This window comes from Aulonocara stuartgranti, assembly GCF_965226115.1.
Source record: "Aulonocara stuartgranti genome assembly, chromosome: 8".
NCBI classification, from domain to species: Eukaryota; Metazoa; Chordata; class Actinopteri; order Cichliformes; family Cichlidae; genus Aulonocara; species Aulonocara stuartgranti.
Window position 1 is genome coordinate 29,572,885 of NC_138959.1, and position 18,349 is coordinate 29,591,233.

The window sequence follows — 18,349 nt, forward strand, 5'->3', positions numbered from 1 at the left end:
GAATGTAGCTGTGTAAACTTCAAATATCTGCTCAGTTTATCAAGACACCACATACTTTCAGAAGCACTCCGACGTTTTCGGAGACGTCTGTTATCCACCAGCTCAATAGCTAGCCGGGGGCAAGGCTCAGTAGAACCAGCAAGAACAGCGGACTCCCGGCACATCATTTTCAAACCCACCTTTCGCTACTCAGGTTAAACATGATATAGAAGTCACTTAGATAACTTAAAAATGTTATTGTTTGGCTTTTTTCAGTGTTTTATTTGTTGCTCAGTAAATCGGTTTGGCTGAGATTAAAGTTATAGTTTTCACACAGCTGAATAAACGTCAAGCAGAAAACTGGTTAAACAGATTAAACAGGTGAGATGGTCGAGAATATACTCCAGTGTCCTGTTAAATTTTAGGGAGCAAGGAGCAGACGGCTGAGCATTAAAATATTAATAAACTATCATCTTGACTTTATTTTTAGTTAGCACATACCTTAAACACTTCAAGCTGTAAGCTAATGATAGTTATTATAAGACGCATGCTGATGCAATAACCTGTACGTTTTACGTCCAATGGATGCATGATCTGACTAGTCGACTAATTGCAAAAATAATCGGTGACTAGTCGACTATCAAAATAATCTTTTGTGCAGCCCTACTCACATTATATACTAAATACACCCTCCCAGTTTAGCACTCGAGCTGAAAAATTTCCCATCTCTTCTGACATGGTAGTGTTGGTGCTGCCCTGCATCAGTGTTTGTGGCTTCATGTCAGTGCATTTCAATTTCTGGTCAGATTGTTAGTGCTTCTGGATTTATATACACTTTTGATGGGCTACATACCACAGGCATTCAAGCTCGCAGTAATTAAACCATTAGCCATCACTTGACCCAGTTGTCTTAGCCAATTATCTGCCATGTATCTCCATCTTCCTTGATGCTGTTGACCACAATATCTCACAATAGAAATTAGAGCATGTCATAGGATTTAAAGATACAGCTGTTGTAAAGGCTCACCTTTTAGCACATTCACTTAACCAGATGCACCTTGTTTCTTTTCGTCACCTTTGATTGGGTGTGGTGCTTGGCCTTAATTGCACTCACCTGTCACTCGTTATATAAGGACTGCACTCACCTACCCCTCACTCTTTCTTCACTCCCACATGGGGCGGCAGCTGAGGTGAGTTTCTCTTTGAGTCTCCTGAGTTCATGTATCATTTTGAGTTACTTAAATCATACTTTCTCCTTTTTAGAGAGAGCAGTCCATGTGTGTCTTTCTTTCCTTTACCCGTTATACAATAAAACGACAAAACCTGCAAATGATTGATGACTGCTTATTCTCATTCTAATCCGATGAGCCCATGATGATGACTACTGAAACCCTGAACCTCCCTTCCTCCAAAACAACAGCACTTCAGCTCTTTGAATTGCATCTGTCTGACAGAGTCCAGTTTCTTCATGTAAACGGGGAGTCTCATCACACACTAAGGTTAATAAGTTCCACAGTGTTCTGTGGTAGAACCCATTCTATTTACATTACACACGCTTCCCTCAGGCAGTGTCAGTAGCCCTTTTTCCAACAGTACCTCTACTCAGATTGACTCGCCATGATTCGCCACAGTTTTCAGGCTTTTCCATTAGGTCATAATAGCTGGTACCAGGTCCTTAAATAGTACCTGCTCGGCCGGGGTTCAAAGCAATCTGAACAGGTACTAAAAATGTGATGTCGTCAGACTGCATGCCACCGATTGGCTGGTCAGTGGGGTCACTAGATGAGTCACGAGAGTGCTTGATTGTAATAGAAAACCAGTCGATCTGAGTAAAGTCATGGCAAGCCGTGGCAAGTCGAGCCGAGTAGGTACTAATGGAAAAGAGGCTAATGAGACAAATTTATGTTCATAACATGAATGTAGTCGTCGCATTGAAATGTAATTAGTATGTGATTGCGATGTTCAAAATTTGGTGTTTAATCTGGATTCATGTTGTGTTGTCGCCACCTACTGGTGGACCTGAGTGTGGCGCTTTGTGGTGCGCATGCTTTGGGGTGATGCTCAATTAAGCGCACATGTCACCAGAGACTGACGGCTCGAGCCAGAAAGAGAATGCTGGCTTGTGTAAAAGGTGGAAATATAGAAGATATGGACTACAATTGCTCATGAATGTTCAGTAGAAAGGCGCACACGGTATGTTGGTGCATTTACTTTGTGTGTATGTTTTATTTGAGTTGTAATTTTTGTTCTGCTGATGTAATATCCGTGTTTTTCATTGATCATTTCATCATAGTTTTTCACGGTGTTTGCTGGTGAAAAGAAGATTAAAATACTGGCTGAACATCAGTTGGAGCATGGCCCTTTATTCTACTTCGAACATGAAAAACCTTCAGGAGCAGTTACAATGAACATAAATTTTAGTTCATAGTAATTCAGTTCATTTACAAGAAAAGGAAATTAAGAAATCGAATCTGGGTTTTCAGTAGTTTATTCATTTAACAACCTTCTAAAACCACCTCATAATTTAAAGGCCTTATTCCAGGTCATTCCAAATTCTAGCCACACTATTTATATCATTATGTTATCAACAATCCCACAAACTATACTGGATGAGATCTGAAGGCCTAGGACAGTTTGTGTACTTATCAGTGTTTTGTGTCAAGATGAGTAACAAATCTCAGTCAGTGGACTGAAACTGCAGTCACTTGAAGAAGTGGAAAAGGGTCAATGGTCACTACTGAGGTATTTACCTGATTTTTATTACATTTTGATATTGTCACATCTCTGCATATTTTCACTTACATTGTCAACGACTTATACTGTTAGTTTATAACGGTATCCCACATAGCAGACAGGTCTGGCCCAGATCTGGTATCAAGCCTGCACTGCTGGCTGACTTCTGGCATGATAAGACGCATGTCATTCAGATATGGGCCAGGCCTGATGGCACTGTCTATGTGATGGCATGACACATCTGGCTCGATTGTGGTTTGGGTTATGTGGCCCAGGCTCATAGCAAACAGGTCTGGCCTGGATCCGGCATCAAGCTGGCCCTTCTGACCGACTGGTGTCATGGCAGAGTGTATGTCAACCAGATGTGGGTCAGGTTTGGCAATGATGGCACTATTTATGTTCCTATTTTGCTATTTTAGTTAGACCCAAATGCCATGTTGCAGTACTATACTGCTATGGTAGCCAACGTTTCAAATGCACGTTTAACAGGTTCGTGAGTGTACACTTTATCCAAAACCTAGTGATGGTTTACTCATCGTTGCCAGTGGATGGCTGTAGCTCAGCAGGTAGAGCAGGTCACCGACTGATCGGAAGGTTAGTGGTTTGATCCCTGGTTCCTCCAGTCTGCATGTCAGGAATGTGAATGTGTCTGAATGTAGTTAGCAGAAGGTGTGATTGGGTGAATGTGGCATGTTGTATAGAGCACTTTGAGTAATCTGGGAGAGTAGAAAAGCGCTATATAAGAATCAGTCCATTCACTGAACAGTTTCGTCATGCTACTTTTGCACTATTATGTTCCAGCACATGTTGTTATTACATGGCTTGATTAAGGCACACATTAGGCTGACATCTGGGGCCAGAGCTGAAACTGTTCTGGGCCAGCACAGGACCACCAGTGTGTCTGCAACTGGCCTTGTGCTGGCCCATGTGTGGGCCACTCTGGCAAACCAGATCTGGGCCATCATTCTTTGCGGTGTGTGGGCCTGATCTGGGCCATACCAATTTTGCTATGTGGGATGTTGTTGTTTGTCGGCTCTTGTCAGCTGTCTGGAGACAGGAGGATTGCAGACAAACCTCCTGTCAATAACTAATTGTGATAATATCAAGAATGAATAAGCATGTTCTTGTAAGAGTTCTTATGTTAGAGCCTAAACTTCAGTTCAGGAGTAAGGCTTCAGTTGAGGAGGAAGAGGATGAAAGGCAGTTGCAGAGAGTAGTGGTGGAGGAGGCAGCTTAAAAAAGCTGAGAACAAAAATAAATAGAAAAATGTTACATGGTTAAATATTGTTAGACTGTAACTGTTATTACTATTTGATTCCACTGTATCACATAAATACTTTTTGCTTGTCTTCTTCTATCCAAATCAGCAGAAAGTGATTAACAAAGATTCTCTTTCTGTCGATGGTGATTGCTGCTCCCAACAGTGCAGCAGAATTGGCAGGCATCATCATGTCCACTATAGCAGAAACCTCACGTCACATGCAAAGTCTCAATACACTGATGCCAGTGACGTGGGATTGGACGCAGTTATGGCTCAACAGACTGAACTTTGCCAGCTGCAGCTTGAACCAAACAGCAATAAATGACTTCACCACAGAGCAGGAGCATCTCGCTGTTGTGTTGCTGTCGCTGCTGTGGAAAAACGGTGGCATTACCTGAAAGAAGGCATTTCACTTCCCTTGTACCAAATCTTAGAAATGTGGTATTTAACCACATCCTTCTTCTGGATGGCTTTAGCTTGGCCTCAAGTATCAATGTGAGGAATCTTGATTAGATTCTTGACCAGGATATATGCTTCAGTGGTGGGGTTTCCTAGCTATCTGAGCCTCCTGCTAATCAAATGTAAAATTTGAACTATTACAAATAATGAAGAAAGAAGTCTGGGATCACATGAAGAGATAAAAGTCACTGAGACAGTTTTGTAGCCAGAGACTTTTACAGTGCTAAACCAAGCCTTATATGCCATATAGTATGAAAGAATGCAAATGCAGGCCACCATATGTCAGCGTGATACATTTGATGCTAGCTTAATTAGATTCATGTCCTTTTCACATAAGCACTGAGAGACTCTGGAGATCAAACCCAGTGTGACTGAAGACTATTCTGACAGTCTAAGCTATTCTGCAGGGATTCACCTTCAGCTTTATCAAACTGAATTTATTGACTCTGAATATATTTTTTAAAAGCCCAGTTTACTGAAACAAGCCAAGCTCAAAAAATTAAACAAGCACATCTGTTCTATTAGGACTATTTAATATTACAATTGCTAAGAAAAGAACATTCCCAGTTAAGATTCTGACTCATGCCTCGCCCTGTTCATCCTTTGAACCTGTTAAAGGTCACCTTCAAAGCATGTTCACAAGCCCCGGTGTACGCACAGTCCTGTAGACCGCTGGTAGCACTCCCACTGCTTACCTTTTGACCCACTAGGCATCCATTATTCTGTCTTTAAATGTAAACAGTTGACATCAACTGTAATAATAGATTTCTATGAATATCGCGTATATCGTAGTCCTGTTTACATAATCAAAATCTTGTGAAAGAGTTCCACCTTTACAGGAATCCAAATGAGAGTCACTGATACCGTCTACAATAACCTGAGGAGGCGTGGCATGCAGAGACATTCACAGACAGGCAAGCAGAGACAACCCCGTTCTGAGAAAACCACAAATCTATTAAAAAAATGCTGTTTATGAGCTCACAAACAGACAAAGAACTATCTTCAAATACATGAATAATAAAGAATCAGCTGAATTAAAAGGCTTGAGTGACATGGTTAACTGTACATATCTACAGAGGACTAAAGGCTGTTTAAACATCTTACATTCAGAGATTCTCACAGATGCTAATCTAAAGTGCTGAGTGAGCCTGCACATGCTCAACTTGTAAGAACCTCTCCATCATCATTACAGCTTTCCCTGCTAAAGTTCAAAAGGAGTTATTAACAACTTTTTATCACTCATTCTTCTCTAGATCACATACTCTGACCAAGAGGAAACTCATCTGTCAAGATGCTAAATCACTGAAGCTCGTGTATCTGTTAATGCGAATCGAAACTGATGTCTGAACAGTGAAAGCAGACCAGCTGGTCTCTCAGCTTGCCCAGCTCCAGTCATTGTCGGTGTCCGATGAGAACGAAATAATCGCAACTTTCAGCAGCAATAACCAACAGGTCAGGAGTTTTATGACAGCGGTGCTGGAGATGAAAGGACAGAGATCGCTATACTTTGAAATACAAAACAACATTAAAAAAGCTGAGAACAAAAATAAATAGAAAAATGTTAAATAGTTAAATATTGTTCGACTGTAACTGTTATTATAATTTATGACAGTATGTTTGCACTGAAGCACCGCAGCAATTTCCTAATGTTGTAAACCTGCTCAACATTTGGCAATAAAACCTTTTCTGATTCTGATTACTATTTATCTGATTCCAAAAAATCAGATAAATATCAGCCTGACCAAATGACAACGGTAGGAAACCAATATGTGAAAGAAATGAACAACAGTGTACCGATTTTCAGTTACTTACACCTTCTTTAATACGTAGTATGACCTCTACAGCTGAGACTAATGAGTGTTTTTTGTAATTGCTGTGTTTTCCCCCATGTTAGCACATCTGTATCATGAGGAATCTGCTGTATTCAAACAGTGAAGTGTGAAATAATCCTCATTTCAACACAAATTCAGACTCAGCTCAAACTCACAGATGGCTGTCAGCTCGATGTTAAGAGGCTGCTGTACACCTGTGGTTAATAATACAAATAACATGAGTACTGTAATGTGGTAATTGTTTTTCATTCTCATTTGACAAAGAAGGAAAAACAAAAACTCAAAAATGCACTGAGGCCTCAAAATGCAGAATCTCAATCCAATGGCTGAGCTTGCCATGTCCGTACTGTATATACAGGCTACTGCCTGATACGAGTGAGGACGTTTGCATTCTTGACTGCTCTGACATTCCTGTCAACTTTTAAAAAAAAATATTTTGAATTGTCTGAAATTCAGTCACAATAAAAAACTGTTTTTACTTCCAAAGTGTCAGCGCTAACACCGTCTCACCAGTCACCCAAATTTTCATGGTTTCCAGACAATATTTGTATCTAGAAATCCAATTAGCCTCTGGGCCCAGAAATGATGCAGAGAAATTTTGATGCGACCTGAAAATGTTTAATCTCGGGTGAAAAATGTTAGGGCACTAATGGCTGGCCAGCATACAGCTGGTTTGTTCGTTCTTGGTTTCAGCAGGTCAAATTCATGCAAATGATTCTGACCAAGTGCACATTAACATGTTAAAGCTAAATTCTGTTGAACACTTCACAGGAGTTCACAGCAAGTTGCATAAATGTGCTGTCGCGTCTAAATAAAGGTGTATTACACAAACACACGCGGGGGCGGTTTTTGATTGATAGCGAGAGAACTGTGCAGCTTTGATGGAGAGGTAACATTTATGAAACTAGGAGGGAAGTCGTTAAACTTTCATACTGAGAAACTGCATGAAAGTAAGCAAGCCTCCAGCTCATTCTGCTGTCAGACAGATGGCCTCACATTTGACTCTAGAATACTTTGGCAAACAGAGAGTTCACAGTCGACTCTATGACTGCAAGGTGCCCAGGGTCCTGTACTACGAAAGAGTTCAACATACCCAGGGTACAGTATCTTTCCATTAAATGGATTCACTTACCCAAACACTGCCAATCAAGTTAAGCGATCACATGAAGCTGACTGTCAATTCACTGAAGCTTTCTTCCACGTGCTCACATGAAAGGGTGGCATTGGTAGCATTTGACTAATCACAAATATGGCAGCAAAACAGCTTTTAAAAGCAGAATGGGAGGCAGAGCCTTCAGCTGTGAAACTAGCCCCCAGTTTGGATTCAGGAGACAGCCACCCTTTACTTTTAAGATTAGACTTCAAACTTTTCCTCCCTTAGTTATGCTGCAGTAGGTCTAGGTTGCTCGGGGATTCCCATGATGCTCCAAGTGTTTCTTCTTCACTCACCGTTTATTTCCCCACTCACTGTGTTTATGCAACACTCTACATTTAATGATTAATGGCTCTGGTTCTCTTCCACAGCATGTCTTTATCCTGTCTTCCTTCTCTCACCCCAAATGGTCGCAGCAGATGGCCCCGCCCCTCCCTGAGCCTGGTTCTGCTGGAGGTTTCTTCCTGTTAAAAGGGAGTTTTTCCTTCCCACTGTCACCAAGGTGCTTGCTCATAGGGGGTCATATGATTGTTGGGTTGCCTTTAAGCAACTGTTATAATTTTTGGCACAATGTTTAAAAAAAAAAAAAAAAAAAAAAAAAAAAAACCTGAATTGAGTTCAATTGAAGTATGAGGGGTTTGTGCTGATATGCATCATGATGCACATCATGATCAAAGAGCTTCTCTTTAGTATTTCGTTTGGCCAAAAGACACAGTTTCAGAAGTATTGTAGTTTGCTAACACCTTTGCAAACCTGAGCCGTGCTGTCGTGTATTTTTTCAGAGAGGCTTTCTGCTGTCCACGTTCCATAAAAGCCATATTTGCTCAGTCTTTTTCTAATTGTACTGTCAGAAACTTTTAACCTTGTACAATGCTAACTCAGGCCTGTAGACTCTGACATTTGGAGTGAATTTCCTGTGGTGTCCACTCCTAGGACAGTACACACTGAGAGTAGATTGATAGACTTTAAATTGTTTAAAAAAGGATTTATAACCCAGACTGATGGGAAGGGTCATAAAAGCCCATCAACAATTGCTGATGTCTTTTCTTTGCTTTCACCTCTGCTGTTATAGAGATGGTCACAAATGGTGATGATCAATTAATCAATTGCATTTGATTGTCAACACCTGGATGCTTCTCTTTCTTTTGATTCTGATGGAAGCAGTAGGGGTGTACTTAATGTTTCACACACTGTGTCAACATTTTGGCCTAAGTTTTGTTAAATAAATGATAACAGGGTCTCATCGTGAGTTTAATTTTTAAGACCTGCTGAGGACAGGTTTATTTGAGCTCTTGTTACATAAAACCTACACTTGAAGAAGGTTGCTTTTTAATATGACATTACTTTTGTTTGTCTGTGCAAGGAGAACAATTTCAGTAACAAACAAAAATGCATCAACTTTGTTTGTTTTGTTTGTTTTCAAACAAGGATTAGTTTATTTATTTCACTAAATAGAACAAATCTGATCCTGCTACCAATGACCACATTACTAGCATTGTGACATGCTTATTTAGCACAGCGTGTTTAGTTGGGAATGTTATGTGCATGCTCCTTGAAGTGACAGCAATTGGAAAATTAAAAGAAAGTTTCAAGATTAAGGAGAAAAAGGAAAAAACCCATACACTGATAGGGTGATGCACTGATTTGACACTGTACCTGTCATAGATAGTCACAGATCTGCACTCTTCTTCTTGCGTCATACTACTTGTTTTAGAAGCTGTGTTCTTAACTTCCATCTGTGTTACAAAGTGTATAGTGGGTCAGCAGCGTGTGTTTAAAAACTGTTTTGCTCCACAGGGCGGTCAGCATGTCCTTACATGGGGAACTAAGCTCCCTTGATGAATTTAGGATGGTGCTTAGATGGCATAATGGGTACATTGAGTTTTATGCTAACACAAATAAGCTCAGCATCACTGCTCCTAAAAACAGTCTACACTCTTTGTGCCATTCCTTACGCTCAAATCCTCTTACAGTAGGCTACACCTCTTTCTGCTAATTTCACCCCCACTGTGGTTACAGGTACTTGTGAAATGATATTATTCACTTTCAGCATAACCTGAGTCCATGAAAGCAAACAGCTGAAGATGAGAAAGTGCTATGACAAACATGTTTGTTTCCTCTCACAGGGAACTCGAGTCACCATGTCACCATGTCTGTTAGTGAGCAAAACAAGAAGCAATGATGCTGTTATACAACCAGAAAGGAAATGTTAAATGTATTTCATCCTAACATATTTCCTATTGTTGCATGTGTGATGCTAGCATTATACTCTGGACATCCGTTGTAGCCATCAGCCACCTAGAACTGACATTTTGTTAACTTTGTTAGAGATTACCATTTGTGACATCTGCCACCTGTGATGGGGTCATCACTGTGTACATTCATCCACAGAACTGCACTGAGGTTTGAACAATAGATTCATTCACTCATTCCTTTGTGAGTAACACTGCTCGTCAGGTCAGAAAATGTTCTTTTACAAGCGCGTCCATGCTCACAGGTGTACACACGGGTGATCACACCCACAAACTACACCCTTTTTGGCTCCTACCTCAAAGCACACTGTGTTCTGTTGATCTTATGTGCTGCACAATAATGTTTAATATTTAGTATTTACTGTCATATTCACATATATCATTGTGATGTTGTTTATTATGTTGCTCTTTTTTCTTCTGCTGCTTTTTTCTCTTTTTTCTTTCTCAACAGGTGACCCAGGTGATTGATAGATGTAGTTTTTGTCTGCTTATTTTGTTGGTTTTTGGGTTTTGCCCTTTATCCCCGTCCCTCTTCCCCACTGTTTTTCTTTCCCTCTTTCTTTTCCCCAATCAAGTCTGTCCCGTATTTAGCAAGTTAAAATAAAATAAACAATAAAAGGTAAAAAATAAATAAATACATAAATAAATGTTCTTGTGTGGCATCGATTACAAATAACATATGTGTTACTTAAAATGGCAGGTTATTTGTATCAAACTGATTCAAAGGTCCCTTCTGTGAATTTCTACTTTAACATGGTGCAGGGATATGTTATTTGGGGGGGGGTTGCTTTGCAATGTGGTAGGATCCCCCAAGGAAAAAGGTGTATTACACACACACATGGCTCTTTGTCTGGTCCTGGGTGAGGGACCAGACAAAGAGCAATTCAAAGGACCCCTATAACTGTCAAAAGAGCAAGGGACCTGTGTACCCTGCACAAGACTGGGTTACCACGGCCCCATCCACAAAGAGCGACTGGTGCCCAGGTGCAGTCCGAAAAACCTGCCCTGGCAGACTGATTTCCGACTATCGAGGGTGGCTTTTGGGACATGGAATATCACCTCTCTGAAAGGGGAAGAACCTGAACTAGCTTGGGCTCGGGAACCAGTCTCCTGGAGAGGGGATCGACGTTGTTCCAATCTGGAATTGCCTTCAGTGAGAGGCAGTGAGCAGGGTGGGCAATCCTTTATCTGCTCAGTACACTGGAGTTTCTGCCAGTGAGTGAGGGGGGTGTTTCCCTGCGCCTTCAGCTTGGGGAACAGGTCCTGACTGTTATCTGCAATTATTTGCCAAGTGACAGGTCAGAATACTCAACCTTCTTGGAGTCAGTGGTGGAGGGTGCTCAAGGGTGCTACATGTAGTGAATCCATTTTCCTACTGGGAGACTTTAATGCTCATGTAGGCAATGACAGCAAGACCTGGAGAGGCGTGATTGGGAGGAACAATCTGAAATTAAGGTGTGTTCTGTTACTGGACTTCATCCATAGTGAACACAGTCCATCAGGGCTGCCCTCTGTCACAGATTCTGGACATAGGCCAGATGGTGGGAGGCTTGTGCTTTGGTGACCTCAGAATCTCATCCCTCCTTTTTGCAGGTCATGTGGTTCTGCTGGCTTCATGAGGTAGTGATCTGCAACTCGCGTTGGAGCGGCTGAATGTGAAGCAGTGGGAAAGAGGATCTGCACTTCCAGGTCTGAGTCCATGGTCCTCAGTCGGAAAAGGGTGGGGAAAAACTAAACAAACAAAAAACACACTTAGAGTTGAATTTTGCTAATTTTGACCTAAAGCAGGAACATAATGGTCACTTTCCATTTGCATCTTTCATGCAGTTTTTATAAACTCTTTAAAGTGAGAAAATGTAATGGGACAGTGAATTCATCCTTAAGAAGCTGATTTACTTTTCCAGTGTCGCTCCTTAATCCCAGTTAAGTGGAACCAGCTAGTCCCAAACAGGTGTCGTCGTTGTCTCAACTGCAACCAGATAAGCCATCTTCACCTTCTCCTCATTAAAATGCAAGTAGCTGGTTTCCACTCGTTCATCAGTTCCAGTATTAACTGTTCCACTTTTACTTTCTCCCTCTAATGCTGCTTCAACCCTCAGACTTTCATGCTCCAACTTAATCTTCTCAGTTTTTGCTTCCCCATCTCTAATTTCATGTGCTGATCAACAAACAGTTCTGACCAGATATCACTGGACTGCCTCCAGAGGTTTACTTAAAATTGTGAGTCCTTCAACAACACTCCTCAATTAATTCCTTTTTTCCCAGCCCCTACAGATTAACTGTCAACTAGAAGTTCATTTAAAAAATTCAAGAAAAAAACAAACAGACAAAGTGAGAAACACAATCACAGAGAAATTGGGTACACTGTCTCCTCTTGGTAACATTGTCTCCTCTTGGTAACACTGTCTCCTCTTGGTAACATTGTCTCCTCTTGGTAACACTGTCTCCTCTTGGTTACACTGTCTCCTCTTGGTTACACTGTCTCCTCTTGGTAACATTGTCTCCTCTTGGTTACACTGTCTCCTCTTGGTAACATTGTCTCCTCTTGGTAACACTGTCTCCTCTTGGTTACACTGTCTCCTCTTGGTTACATTGTCTCCTCTTGGTTACACTGTCTCCTCTTGGTAACATTGTCTCCTCTTGGTTACACTGTCTCCTCTTGGTAACATTGTCTCCTCTTGGTAACACTGTCTCCTCTTGGTAACACTGTCTCCTCTTGGTAACACTGTCTCCTCTTGGTAACACTGTCTCCTCTTGGTTACACTGTCTCCTCTTGGTTACACTGTCTCCTCTTGGTAACACTGTCTCCTCTTGGTTACACTGTCTCCTCTTGGTTACACTGTCTCCTCTTGGTTACACTGTCTCCTCTTGGTAACATTGTCTCCTCTTGGTAACATTGTCTCCTCTTGGTAACGCTGTCTCCTCTTGGTAACGCTGTCTCCTCTTGGTCTTGAACCAGGGATCTTTTAGGTGTTAACCATTACACTGGAGTAGAGAGCAGCCTAAAATACTAGCTTTTACCTACTGCTGCTTCTTTTTACATCAACACAGTGGATATCTTTATTTAAATTGACCTGTACCAGATCTCCTTTGGAATTCTGTGCTCTGGCTTCATTTACTCTCTGCAAACAAACATTTCCCTGTAACAGGGATTAAATGAACACAAACACATAGCTGCTGCCATGCTGTTTGGTTTGTGCTGACACATCATCAGTCACCAGAAACCATGTATTGATCTGCATATAAAGTGCACTTAGCAGGAGTGCTGCAGGATTAGAGGGAGGGATGCAGAGGAACATGAAAGGTAGGAATGGAGCAGGAGGAAGAAGATGAGACGTAGGGGCAGAGGGAAACAAAAGGCCTGCATGTAAATTTACAAGCCGTTATTAAGTCATGCGTACCTGAAAGAAAGCTGCTTTGCTGTTTTGAGTGTCCTAGTCACAGGAAACAGTAAAGGCGTAGAGGCAGTAGGATGAAACATTATCAAGAGGAGCAAACAGTAATTTTTCAGCAAATCCAGGGGTGATGTAGAAAAAAGGCTAGGCTAATGCTTTAAAATAAGTAAATACAAAACGCTGTCTTTGTGCAAGCATTGTACAGCAAACATGTCAAAATCCTTAAATAAGCATCAAAGCAGCCAAGATGAGAGTCAGGACATCCAGTCATAAAGTCTGAGCTAAAAAAGAATGCAGGCGTGTGCTGTGCCTTTGAGCCGAAGTGCAAAGTTTATAGAAGCAATCATATGATAACATGAGTCCTGCTAAACCTACTAAACAATGTACATTTAATTCTACACCACAACAGCAGCCACATTTGACATCATTTATCTAAGAGCTACAAATAAACAAACAAATAAATAAATCTAACCACGGGACTATTTTTTACATGTTATTACTGATAATAATATTTAATTATTCCATAAACCTCCTCAGGCACTCTAATATAAGGCTGACACTGCACACTTTGTAAGAGTACTACTTCAAACATAAATAAAAACATAAAAGTACACATAAAACAAATGAACTCATTATAACAAAGCTCACGTTATGGACTCATGAATTTCTCTTCAGTCAGTATGTTCAGGAATTACGTTAAATGACGAGCTTTGGCATGAAAGCAGTGCCTCCTGCTGCAGCCATGGCTCACAGGCTACCACATGCTGAGATGGCGACTGGTGGAAGCTTGTCTGTGTAGTGACCAGGAGTCTCCACCTCCAACTCTGCTTTTGCTTTTAATTTCCTGCTACGTCTCTGGGTGCTGAAAGCAGCATTCTGAGGGAAATGCCCACAGGACATTATAACAGATCACCTTCACCTTAGTGGTTGAAACACAAGCACCCACTCCAATCATGATGATAATAAACTCGAAGTAAAATGTGCAACTTTCCCTACAATTTCCACAGAACCTGCTAAGATATAAGCTTTCTTAAAATTAGAACCACTGGCAGCGCAATTTAGACTTGACTAAACAGACGGTCGAATAAAACACCCAGTCTGGATACGTCTAAACAAGAAATTTGGTATTTTTATTATAAACATGTTATATTTGTGTAGGAGTCATTTTCAAATCTAATATTCAAATCTTATATCAGATGGATGTGGCAGAAAACACTGCCCTCGCATGTGAGCTACAACATATGATACTCTTCAATATTGTTATTTAATAGTAACACTGGTATTATATAATGTTTAACATTATATTTTAATGATAATAATAACAAAAATGTAAAATATTACAGAGTTGTTCGTGACCAGATGTGACATGTTGAAATGTTTCCGTTTGAATACTGAAGTGTGAAGACCGTATGCCAGTTCAGTCCAGCTGTAATTGTCAATATAAATGCAAAGACTCGTCTTTATTTATTTTTAATCTAATCCTGTTGATTTTGAAGGAATTAAATTAGGAATAAAACTGATAGTTTTCAAGTAAAAATACATGAAAACCAAAGATTGTTTGACTTGTCATGTGACTCTGCTGCTGCCATCTTGCTGACTGACTATCAGCTTCTATAAAAACACTTGTGTTTTGGAAAGAAAAACAATAATAAAAATAACAATCAGACAAAATATTTCACTGTTGAGAAGATTTTCTACAATATTTTACCATTATGAGTTTGATATATCACAATGAGTAGTACTTAGTACTTATTTTCGTGCAATGTGATGCTGAGTGACTGTTAAACACTGGCTCTGATAAAGAAAAAAATATGAACCAGTGTCTATCACAAGCCTCCCCCATCAGCCTCCTACTGGATGCACGTATGGTAGAAATGTAAAAATCTGTGATTTAGAGAAAAGTTGACCTCGGTGACCTGACGGGTTTGACATTTGAACTTGTCTGAGCCTTTTAGCAGATGCACCTGTGGCATGAATTTCATAATCCTGCAAGTTATTCACAAACTGTCCATGTCGCCCAGCAGGGTGACAACAATATCCCATCGGCCTTTTACGGCGGAGGAGTGAAATGATATTCCAGTCAGCTATGTTAATGCATGTGTTATTACTTTCTGAGTTTTAATGGCACAAATGTGACATCCAGTAATAGCTCATCAAAATACCCTAAATGAGCTTCAAAAACTGTCATGGAAGAAGAGACTAAAAAGGCTAAACTACTGAAGTAATCCTGTAACAGTCTGCCGTTTGCAGACGAACCTCTGATTCCTTAATATTCAGTCTTTTGACCATCACACTGTCACCCGTGAGCAGCAGCCAACATTTATGTTTTGTGTGCCACCTCGTCTGTGGCGCTTTTCTGGGATTCTGTTACATCTGACTGATGAAATAAAGAACAACAAAAGTCCCCCGCCCCAAGCAGAGGCTTGGTCTTTTTATAAACTTGGCCTTAAAAATGCTGTATTGGTTGGAGGCGTTTTTCGATGGCTCTAGAGTTAATCTAACATGTTGTCTTTTGATTGTCAGAATATCCAGAGGAAACGCACACACTGCACTTAAAAGCTTTTGGCTTTGAACCTTGGGTCTGACTCTATTCATATAATACACATTAATCTGACTGACAGAGCATATGAACATTTTTAGCCTAGAAAATCAAGCTCCACTGGATACAGGACAGACAGCGACTGCCCATCTATTCACATTTTCCTACCAAAAACTTCAACCTGTTCCAATGGTTTTCCAGTATCAGCTCATTGCATCTTAGTACTACTGCAGTCATCAGCAATATGATGGCAACATTATGTCAGCGACAATTCCCAAAACAAGCAAAACAGATCTGCCAACGCTGGAATAATCTCAGTCCAGGCCAGAAATGCTGCACGCAGACTAAAACTGCACATTAACACGAATGCATATTAATTAAGATGTTGTGTGCAGGTATATCAGACCATCTGTTCCCTTCAAGAAGAAAGAAAATACTCTGAGCTCACGCGATCATTCACGTGCAACTTTTTGTAAAGCAACACCTCCTCTCACGTAGACCTCCGGATGACTGACTGATTTCACCGCATGAGCCTTCCAAAGAGGGACGTCCAGTCCTGCTGGAACGAAGTGCAGCAGATGTTGCAGGCTTCATGCTGCCAGTCTGCACCGCACTGCGCCCCGCATCCACCCAATACACAACACCAGCGCCGCCGCGCAGACTGCAAGCTGCTCAGCTCCTTTTTATGAACAACGACAGCACCACCACACACCGTTCTCCACCTCTCATCTGCTTGTCCTGTCTTTCTGTTAGTGCGTTTTCACGCCTCCTCCACCCCTGATCTCCTGTCAGCATGATGCGGACTCCCTGACCAGTGACTTCAATGTGGAGGAGCTGTCATCCCTTAATGCGGTAAACTCCCAGCCCACATCACAACACGCACGCACGCACACTCACAGAGCCGAGCAGAAAGACGCAGTGAACTCTCACTGCAGCGCCGGTATTTTGCTCCAGAAGCAGCAGAGAGACACTTACAGTACGCAAGAACTGGATTTCATCCTCGCCTTCTCCTCCTTCAGCCATGGTTAGTGTTCACACGGTGAGGCTCGTACAGCGTCTGTGTGCTGAGGCTGGCTGTGCTTGTGTGCGAGTGTGTGTGTTGTGTGAGCAGAGAAAGGCAACGCATAGATGAACTCCTCTTTCATTGGATGGCTCACGCTCGTCGGGGGCGGAGCTGCACAGGAGCGTGTATGTGTGTAGTGTGCGTGCTCGAACGCTACGTTGGTCGGGTTACTCCCTCTGCTGGCCACTGTGGTCCCTGCCAGCAGAGAGCATTTCCACTAAACCGGGAGTGAGGAACTCCAGGCCTCAAGGGCCAGTATCCTGCAGGTTTTGGATCACACCCTGGGTCAGCAGACCTGAATCAAATGATTCGTTCAGTTCCCGGCCTCTGGAGAACTTCAAGACATGTTGAGGACATCATTTAGCCATTTCAATCAGTTATGCTGGATCAAGGACTAAAACCTGTAGGACACCGGCCCTTGAGCCCTGGAGTTCCTCCACCTGTGGACTAAACAAAGTCACAGTCATCAGTCTGGGTTGTGTATGTTTGTGTATGTTGATGACATGTATATTTCAGTTTATCTCATAGTGACAGTAAATGATGATGCTTCAGTCAAAACTGTTATATAATAAGAAAAACTTCAGCGAGCTATGTTCCTACCATCACCTATAGTCACGAGCTGTGGGTAGTGACCGAAAGAACGAGATCGCGGATAAAAACGACAGAAATGAGCTTCCTCCGAAGGGTGGCTGGCCTCTCCCTTAGAGATAGGGCAGGGACGCCGGAGATCCGGGGTAGAGCCGCTGCTCCTCCACATCGAAAGGAGCCAGCTGAGGTGGTTCGGGCATCTGACAAGGATGCATCCTGGGCGCCTCCTGGGTGAGGTGTTCTGGGCATGTCCCACTGGGAGGAGGCCCCGGGACAGACCCAGGACACGCTGGAGAGATTATATCTCTCGGCTGGCCTGGGAACGCCTTGGTGTTCCCCCGGATAAGCTGGAGGAGGTGGCTGGGGAGAGGGAGGGCTGGGCCTCTCTGCTTAGGCTGCTGCCCCCGCGACCCGGCCCCGGATAAACAGAAGAAGATGGATGCATGTTTAAACAGCTTGGCTATATCAATGACTATTTAGTGTCAACTTCTTAACCATCTTTTAAAGTCAAATATGACAAATACAAATTTTGTAAATAAAAAGAATTTGACCTCCTGTATTTCTGCATCATTTAAGTTGACTATAGAATCGAGTAGCCCCTGTTTTCACAAAGAAACTTGAATGGTTTTGTCTTTCCTTCTGGAGGTATGTGGCTGTGGCTTACCTTCCTGCATCTTCATGATGTTCCTGTTGTCCTCTGGGAAAATCTGTATGTTAGTCACAAATTTATTTTTTAAAGTTTATTCTGCAGTGGTGGTGCACATGGCAAACACAGTGCAAATACTCATCGACCTAAGTGTACAAAAGAATCGATTTGTACATTTTGCTGTACACTGTTTCCTGTGTACTAAAGTAGACATAAGTGAACATCATTATCATTTGTCATCTATAAATAAATCAGTTCATGCAATTAAAAAGTTCAGTTGGTCTTCAGTTAGACAAGCGTGTTCAGGTGTGCTCCAAATGATTGTTACTGGGCGAAAATATTTGCTTTACAGTGAAATTAGTGTTTAAAGTGAAGCTTAGCTTTCTTTGTACGGTTTAAGCTCTAAAAACACTGGAGCCCACATCATCTATGGAGTTGCCTCAGCAGAT

At 41.7% G+C, this 18,349-nt stretch overlaps 1 protein-coding gene across 6 annotated transcripts in view; it reads right to left on the bottom strand.

Moving 5' to 3' along the window:
• The window catches only part of LOC309713587 (ryanodine receptor 2-like), a 304,174-nt gene extending 287,209 nt beyond the window's left edge, over positions 1–16,965 (bottom strand). For all 6 annotated transcript variants that reach the window (XM_082545335.1, XM_082545334.1, XM_082545338.1 and 3 more), the window contains exon 1: positions 16,579–16,965. In XM_082545335.1, coding sequence (XP_082401461.1) covers positions 16,579–16,626 — 48 coding nt within the window. In that variant the 5' untranslated portion in view covers positions 16,627–16,965. The remainder of the gene's footprint in view (positions 1–16,578) is intronic.
• Between the last annotated feature and the right edge of the window lie 1,384 nt (positions 16,966–18,349).